General features: G+C 47.0%; 1 protein-coding gene across 1 annotated transcript; it reads right to left on the reverse strand.

Moving 5' to 3' along the window:
- Positions 1 to 355: 355 nt before the first annotated feature.
- On the reverse strand, positions 356 to 3,328 carry LOC109312171 (interleukin-17F-like). The gene is made up of 3 exons (XM_019538212.1): positions 3,302 to 3,328; positions 2,278 to 2,522; positions 356 to 593 (listed from the first exon to the last, which is right to left on the reverse strand). Exons 1-3 carry the CDS (start codon positions 3,326 to 3,328, stop codon positions 356 to 358), a joined length of 510 nt encoding a protein of 169 aa, XP_019393757.1.
- Positions 3,329 to 9,235: the final 5,907 nt, after the last annotated feature.

Raw genomic sequence — 9,235 nt, forward strand, 5'->3', positions numbered from 1 at the left:
CCCCCCAGCAGAGGTAAACCCACATAGCAATGCTTTAGGGAGATCTAGCTAATTTTGATGGCTGAAATGGATAAATTGTACTATGAAAAAGAAACCCGAAGATCTTTGCAGGTCAGCGCCTCTGCAAAACAAGCCCCTTGCTCTGAGTCCACAAGCACTACCACAGTGCAAACACGAACGAATAATGGCAATAATTATCAGCACTCCAAGAATTTCCCCCAAATTTTGAGCTGCAAATTAAGGTTGAGCCCCACTGGGATCTGGCATTTGGGCTCCAAGCTAAGCGATCACAGGAATTTGGTACATGCACTGTATGTCACACTGGGTAGTTCTTGCTTTAATCGGCTTGCTCCTGTTAAGATTGGTATTGGACGTGTGGCCGGGCACAGGTGCATCCCACAGTGACCAGCTTCTTCTCCAGCCGATAGGAGCTTGAGCACTCTCCTTGCTCCCGTCGAAGGACGAGGATCTCCTGCTGAATGGGGACAGAGTTCAGGCTGAAATCCTCCTGCCCTGTGGAGCTCACACAGGTGAGAGACCGGCATTGGGCCACAGAGATCCTTTGGGGAAACCGGTTGTGATCCTCGTCAATGCTGCAGACAAGACACAAAGAGAAGGACCATGCAAATGAGACATCGGTGTTTTTTCCAGTTCAGTAAACTATTTCCAAGTTAGGCCAGGGGGAGATTCCTAACAGAAAGCATCCACGGGATGCCTTTAACAGCGCCACATAACAGTGGGTGGAGGGTTAATTCCTGGGCTCTGCGATTGACCAGCTGATGGGCAAAGCAAAAGGATTGATAAACCTGCTTATTGTCCTCTGTGATCATATAAGAGGGCTGGAAGGGCTCTTTGGAGGTCCTCTAGTCTGACGCCCTGCTCCAGGTAGGATCATCTCTGTCTAAAATAGACTCCTTTCTGTAAAAGCCTAAATGTATTACACATTTTGCCCCAGAATAGGCAAATTAGGAAGCACTGTATGAGATCACCAAGGAGTGCTCAGTCCAGCTGGGACTACAGGAAGGTGGATTCATAATACATTTGTGGCTCGCTGGCCCTAGGGGCTAATCAGGTCCCTGAAGACTGCCTCAATGAGCATTAGGAATATTAGACCAACTCAATCCAGGTCATTATCCTGTCTCCAGCACTAGCTAAAACATCCCAGGATGGCATGTGCCATACATCTCTTTATACATTATGCAAAAAAAAAATCTCCTTTTGAGTGCGTTCTACACCCCTTCGAACCACTTATGGGCTCTCCTTGCATTAATAACATTTATAAAGGTTTCCTAGATATGGCTGAAAGTCTGGGAGAGTGGTATGATACAATCCTTTAGTAACAGATATATGGAGTAGATTTAGATGAATAATAGATTTTCCAGTACACTGGCAATTTGAAAAAAGTCAATAAGATCATTCTGGCTTGGGTTGAACAATATTTTCCTTTTTTTTTAATAAAAAAAATAAGCTTCCATTTGGTTTTCAGCCATTTAAAAAAATATATATTGTTTGCATAAAATGAAAGGAAATTTCCAACTCCACATATCAGGTAGAAAATGTCCAAACAAAGCCTGCTGATTTCTTTGGATTTTTGAATGCTTGCCCTAAGGGAAAATTGAAGTGAGGTGCATTCCTAATTCATTGTTATGTGTTTCAGTGTTGCTGAATCTGTGTTTTTCTCTGCAAGAAGTTTCATGTGGAAAATTTTACCCAGCTCTAAGCAGGAGTGCTCTAGCTGAGTTTATCTAGGGCTAAATTTTATTCCACCTATTGAGCATCCTAAGTGGACTGTCTGTTCCACCTTGTTCAAGTCCTGAAGATCCATTATTACATCTCCTGTTTTAACACACCATCTTTTTACCATTAAGATTGAGTCAAAAAAGGCAGCGAGGAGGAGAAGATCCCACCATCCTTTGTATTAACAGATTTTCAGGGACTAGAGCAGGCTGGAACAGAATTGCATTTAGATGTCTGAATTTATTTAGGTGCTAAAACCTGGAGCAGGACCTGACTCTTAGTGGTGCTCTGGGCCTTGGTAGCCTGAAAGCTTGCAGAAAAGGATTTTTTTTCTGTTGCAATTTCTTAGTTAGGCTAATAAAAGGTATCATCTCTGAACCAAGAGTTCTAGATTTTTGCATTTTTTTTTTTTGTCTCAGACCAACCCGGCTACCAAATACATCCCTGAAAGCCCACAAGGAGTTGGTTGCTCATCTCAGCACCATGATAAACACTTGAGCAATGTTTCCTGGCCGTGCATTTCTAGGTAAAGGCTGTTACCTGTAATCCCAAGGAGACAGCGACCGGTTGTTGACATCAGAAGCCACTTCAGTAGCCGGGTTTGGGTTGCTGAAGCGTACATCCACCTTCACACGGCGGGGGAATTCGGTATTCTTCGAGTTCAAGCAGTTCTTGCCCGGGTTCAGAGAGGCATTTTCTCTGTTGCCTTTATGATGTACAGGCGTCCCGTGGGCTGAGCTCTTCATTGACAGCACCAGGATGAGCACGAAAAGCAGTGACTCAAACTGAAAGAAAGGAGCAACGTTCTTGAATCTAATCGAAGAAGAACCGGGACCACCGCTGCGGGCCCAAGTTTCCCGGTGACACGTCACCAGGATCTCTCCTGTGACTTGTGAAAGAAAAGTGAACGCACACAGTGCATCGTGAAGGTAGACAGCATTTGCAAGTGAGATCCAATATGGAACTGGATTTCAGCCTCCTGCCCGGGCACTGGGTTACGGCTGCCATAGCCAGCCCTCAATAAGTCCAAGCCCAACTCTAGTAGAGATGATTAGGCCTGTTGGGCAATGCTTGGAGATCTGGTAGGGTTTATGCTGCTTCCAGTGCAAGACACAAGAGCACAGAGCTATCAAGGCTGTCTTTTTATGGGTGCCTTTGCCCCCAAAATAGTTATTTGCAGTAAACCATTCGCATCCCTGGTTCCTCCTTGCAGCCTCTGCCTATTCAGAGGTGAAGCTGTTCGAGGCAAGGACTCTCTCCATGTGCCTGTGCCAGGCCGATCTCCCTTGCCACCATAAATACTAATAAAGGCCAGTCCACTCCCTCCTAGCACAGCCTGGAGACATTGCTCACTGAAGCAGAAAAGGGCAGCTTGCACCCCCCCTGCTACATCCCCTTTCTGGTAGTTGAGTCTTCAGAGCTGTCAATCAAGTACCAAATCCACTTAAGAAGCTTTTTTTTAAAAAAAAATCTCCTGGAGATTAAAAGCCCAATTATGTCACCTTATTCTCATTCCTATCTAGAAGTCGTTCTGTGATGCTCTATGTAAGAGATGAGCACTTACCAGGGAGAGGTGTCTTGCAAAAGCCATCGCCGTCGTGCTCCTGCTGCAGGTTCTCGCTGCCTGACTCTGTTCTTCTCCGCAAGCTCGTTCCACCTGCACAGGTGACGGAGCCCCATCGCCGTCCCCTTTTATAACAGTCTTCAATCACGGCCATCGTTTCCATTGCACCGTACCAGTGACTTTCCTGCCCAGTCTCATTCTAGGTCGAGGCTCGCTGACATTATTTTTCTATGCCACTTCCGGGAGATCGCACCATATAGGGGACACTGGAAATGCAAATGATGAGGCAACCACTCCGCTGTCATGCTAGCCGAGCCACCTGATAAGGTTTGATCAGGCAGATAAAGCCATGAAGTGGCAAATAACCAAAGAGTGAGACAGAAATCTCACTTCCAATATTGCACACTCAGCATTTTTCTTTCTTGTATTAGTCAGTGCTGTCTCCACAAACACACATACATTACTTACGCCTCGCAAAAAACCCTCTCCACAAAAATATTGAGGTCACAAAGTCAACCGCTCCATATAGCTGAGAAATACCAGAACTAAGGCTGTTGAGGGAACATCTATTCAGTTCCTTGTGCATGATGATACAGGCTCTAATGACCACTACCTGGTCAGACGTGATTTGTGCCACACGATCTATGCCAGGCATGATTACAGCGTATTTTTTTGTTAAAAAAGGATGCTCTTTCATCCCCCCGCCCCCCGATTTTGTAGTTGTATTATGTATATTTATAGGTGAAATCGGCCTTGCACAAGCACACAGAGAGAGTCGTTGCCTCTAACAGCTTCACCTCTGGATAGACAGAGGCAGTGTCAGGGGGACAGGGACATGAATTCAATGCTGGATTGACACCACTAAATTTGGCCAAGCTTAGAAAACCTCCAGTTGCCGCATGCTCAATACAGGCTGACACCCAATGCAAAAAGTTGGCAGCCTTGAGTAATCCCATTTCTAGGTGGCTGGCTCTAAGATCGGAGTCCGCAAACTGAGGGGGAGCATTTAAATGCCCTAGGGCACAATGGGTAGGGGGATACCTTAACCACCCTACAGAAAATACTGAAAAAAGGGAGGCAGGGTTGATGATCCCACTTCTCTTCCCGACCTACGTGAGACCGGGATGCACAGCCTCAACCCCAGGCCTCGAGTTAGGTGGCTAAGTCACGTCTTTATATTCAGGCTCTCTCCCTGAAGCATGGTGGTGGCAGCAGTGCCCATCTCATGTATAACACCCAGAAGGCTCACCCAGGCGATGGGAAGTCCTCTCCCAGGGTCTAGGGTGCTCCGCTCTCTTTGGCCTGGGGTTTCAAACCCACATCTCCAGTGTCAGTCGGTGCCGATGCCCCACTGACCATTGCAGCACATTGGCTGTAGCAATAACTTTCCTCCATTCCTCCTGGTTTGGTGCAATCCTTGGGATCTCCTATGAAAGCTCACTAATCGGAGTGAGCATGGTTTGTGATCCCTCCTCTTTTTGCTGGCCACCCCCTGTATCAAGGAAGGCAAAAACTGCAGAGCTGGAGAAGGAATAAGAAACCGAGTGGGGTGGGCACGTCCCTGTAAGGGAGGGTAAACTGACTTCTGGGCCCTTTTCCTCCTGTGTTTCCCTATGCCACCATGGCAAGGATCCCAGGGGGCACAACTCCGCGTCACTGCCAGGGAGGCGGGGGGTGCCTTGCCACAGCAGCGCGGCCAGTGTGGGGGCTCCTGGGGGGAGGGCAACAGAGCGGGGAGCCCCGAGCCTGGAGTGGGCATCCTGCATCCACCCCATCCCACACATAAATCTGGGGGGCACGTGCCCTCAATACCCTCCTCCCCATGAAAGCATGCAGTGGTGGGGAGCTGCATTAACCACCCCAGACAAGCCACTTATGACTGTCCCACTCCTTACCCCGTCCCAGGCACCGCCCTGGCTGGGCAGCATCCCTAGCCCCAGCCCCTGCCCCACTCCCTCAATCTCTGCCCCCCGCCATGAGACTTGCCATTTCCCGCATTTTTCCACAGTGAATGGGAAACCTAGAGCCCTGCATGATACTGGGAATCCAGGACAAATGTTGCCCCAGAGTCATGAGCCTGGGACTGGGACTTCACATTCCCTTTTTGGGACTGTCCTGCCCAATTGGGGATGGGTGGCCTACCCTCTTCCCGAGGAAGGCCAAGTCGCTCCAGCCCCTATGCTGGGCAGTACCACAGCCACTAATTAATATATTTCCATAGCACCCCTGTAAAATAAGGGAGACATATTGTGCCATTTTACAGGTGAGAAATTAAGGCAGAGAAAGGGTAAGGAACTTCTGGCTTGGGGAACTCTATTTGAGACACTTAGACTTGTGTTTTCAGAATATGTGGTGCTTTGCATGTTCAAAGGACAGTGATTTCAGCTGGGGCTGTGAGCACTCAGCAGGGGAGACATGGGAAAAGTTTGGTATAAAGAGCTTGGGTGCAATCACAAAGGCGTTTTGCAATAAAGACAAGGAGAGAATGCAGTTTGCCAAGGCACCATTCAACCCCCCAGACCCTCCTTCCTCTGCTTCATCCAGTACACAACAAATGACAAATGAGGCAGATACTCAACAGATGACAGTCTCCTTCATCTCTCAGCCCTGCTATAGCAGGTCCATCCCTGGGTCCTGAATGAGGCCTGGCAGACTGTGTAAAAATTCATAGGGGATCATGATATTGCAGACTGTATCATAGTGCATTTAAAGTCAGAGAATCAGACAAAAGTAGGGCTGGAAGGGTCCTCGGGGCATCATTTAGTCCATAGACACAAGGGGAACGAATTAAGGTTGCAACTGCAGGTTGTAAATTAAGAGCCTGAATTCGAGCTTCTAATACATGCTTAGTCGTGCACAATGTTAAACACACCCCAGCTACACTATGTAGTACCGATACTGCAGGCAAGCTTGTCTTTCCTTTCTCTTTCTCCATCACGTGCTGCTGCAGTTGTCAATGAGATGAAATCAAGCTCCATCTTGGCAATCACAGCACTGGAGAAGTACACAGGCAAGCACGAGACAACTCAGATATGAAGGTGATGATTATTCCTACTCCAACAATAAAGGGGACGTACCTCGGTGCTGGAATGAGATGTTGGGGAGTTATACGTTCTGATGTATAAAATGCTGCTTAACAAAGAAAGAGTGATATTGTAAGAGCTAGACTAGCACAAAGGAGCGGGGGGTGTACCTGACTGATGGATAAAGAGAAGATGGGCAACAGCTACCTTTGCCGCCTAGCCAACATACCCATGTCTCAGAGAGGGAGAACACTCCAACTTCTGTCTTCATTTAATCCTTGGCTGCTTTACTTAACTAGTGGGCTCAAATGCTTAATTGCTGGAAACGATCATCAACCTATTGCCCATTTAGAGCAGAAAGCAGCTTATAATTATCACTGGCTAGGGGTGTGTTCGGATACCACGGGGAGAGGCACAGTGCAAAAACTTGGGCAAAAATACACCTGCAGATATCACTGTGGGGCTATAATATGACGACACTGCGGATCACTCCATAAGATTCAAAGAGCATCGTTGTTTCCTGGTGCTGTAATAACTAAAGGATGCCAACCCCCTTTCCTCAGGGCTGCCCAAAGGGTAACAAAGCGTGCGCCCTGCTCCGACGTGTTTCCCGTGGAAACGAAAAGGGAGATGCATGCACAAGACAACGGTGAGATGCTTATAGATCATATCATACACCAGAGGTCTGGATGCATATCTAGTAGGAACCGTGGCATGCCCAACAATGCACTTCACATTAAGTTTGATACTTCTGGTCACCACAGTCACCATTGCCCTAATTCTCCTTGGATGATAGCGACTTCATGACACACTTCTCTTCTGACTGCTTCCTGTTTGAGAGCAGTGGTCCGATCTGTCATGCATCCACAGATGACAAATGAGGAGTGGAAGGGGACTGAGCAACGGTAGAATTACCAAAATCCCATCTTTGTGGGTCAACATTTGACCTATTTTCTTTCTCTCTTTTTTTTTTTTTCCCCTAATCGCCTGTTTGAGGTAAAGGAGAAGAGAAATCATACTGCCGTGGCCATGGGTTTAATTTTTCAGCTATAACGTTAAATGGAAATTATTATAGGCAGCAAAGCAATGACGTTCTTAGGCTTGTTAATGTGCGTTTTCACTGTGTAACACTTTCCGTTATCGTCCTCCGCTCTTCGGCTGCTTGTTCGCTTTCCAAGCGGAAATGTTCCATGCGCGGGGCTCGCAGTTGACGTTTTCTACGTAAATTTGTCTTCAAGAAAGTGAATTCCAAAAACAGGCAAAAAATAAATGTCCCTTTAACGCCAATTTCTTCATTTTTCTTAAGTCTTGTGTTGCAGTGATTTGGGGAAAAAACTGGAAATTTGGCTGGGAAGGCACACAGGTCAGAGAGGTGCTTTTTACTGGCTTTACCATCAATGTATGAGTGAACCAGGATAAAGAAAAAAAAACATTATTTGCATGACAGGATACATTGCAGACACAGGCTGGGATTGTTACAGTGCTGTCGGGGGGGTAGGTGCTAAATGCACACAATTCCAGTTGCGCTTGGTGTACATCTAACCTTAGGGTCCTTGCAGATTTTAGTCGTAAGCCATTACTTATCAACTATCCCATGTTCAGAATCTGGCTAAGTGTATACCAGGCCCGGTATTTTTACGACCTTTGATAATCAGGCAAGGCAGGATTTCTCTCCAGATGGATGCAGCAGAATGAAAAAGGATGTTCAAGTTTTGCTGGCAGAGCTGAGCCCAGAAACCAAATCTTCAGTAGGACAGATCCACATCTCCTCCACTGGGTCACCCTGCCTTTTAGAAGAGCTGTGCCATGCACATGGGCTTGGCTAGGTTATCTACAGGAGGGGGTTCATCTGATACAGCCCCTGAAACCATGTCCTTTGAGACCTATAAAGCAACACATAAGCCCTCTGTAATACAAATCGCAAATAAAGAAGAAATATGGCCTGGGCGTCCCAGTCGTCAGCCCTTTACTAAACTTAGCCCATTTACTTACATGTCTTTATTTTCTGTTAAAAAAAAAAATTGGAAATTCCTGTTTTTCAGGAATAGGAATTCATTGAAAAAACAAACTGGGCAATCAAACCATTCTTTCAACAAAAAAAGTGTTAAAAAATACATTATCCATAGGGAAACTGTCTCTGTGGCTATGCATCATGTGCAGTGATCTGCTAAATGGTCCTGAACCTACTGGGATTAGGCTAGATGATCCACGAGGTCCCTTCCAACCCATGATGTTATGACTCCATGTTCAAAGTCTACCTAGGAAACTGGTGCTACGATGCATGGGGTAGATTGGCGATGGAGATGCTTACTGGCAAGGAGAGTAAGGATAAAAAGAAGCAGGCATCTGAACTGCATTGGCCTTTTCCCGATTATCCTGCAGACACCCTGGCTCCTAAAGCACTTAACTGCACATTCTTTGCCCTTTATCATTGTAGTTCTGGACCTCAGCTCCTCATCTGTGAAATGGAAACAGTAAAGCTTCCTTTCTCCACTAATCAATGACCTGGAAGTTGGGATGGAGTGCACCCTCAGCAAGTTTGCAGATGACACCAAGCTGGGGGGAGTTGTAGATATGCTGGAGGGTAGGGCTGGGATACAGAGAGACCTAGACACATTGGAGGATTGGGCCAAAAGGAATCTCTTGAGGTTCAACAAGGACAAGTGCAAAGTCCTGCACTTAGGATGGAGCAACCCCCTGGACCGGTACAGGCTGGGGGCTGACTGGTTCAAACAGCTCCGCAAAAAAGGACCTGGAGGTGACAGGGGACAATAAACTGGATGTGAGCCTGCAGTGTGCCCTTGCCAAGAAAGCTAATGGCATCCTGGGCTGCACTGGTAGGAGCGTTGCCAGCAGATCAAGGGATGTGATCTTTCCCCTCTATTCACCACTGGGGAGGCCACATCTGGAG

Source organism: Crocodylus porosus, unplaced genomic scaffold (assembly GCF_001723895.1).
Source record: "Crocodylus porosus isolate Cpor-Errol unplaced genomic scaffold, CroPor_comp1, whole genome shotgun sequence".
NCBI lineage: Eukaryota > Metazoa > Chordata > Crocodylia > Crocodylidae > Crocodylus > Crocodylus porosus.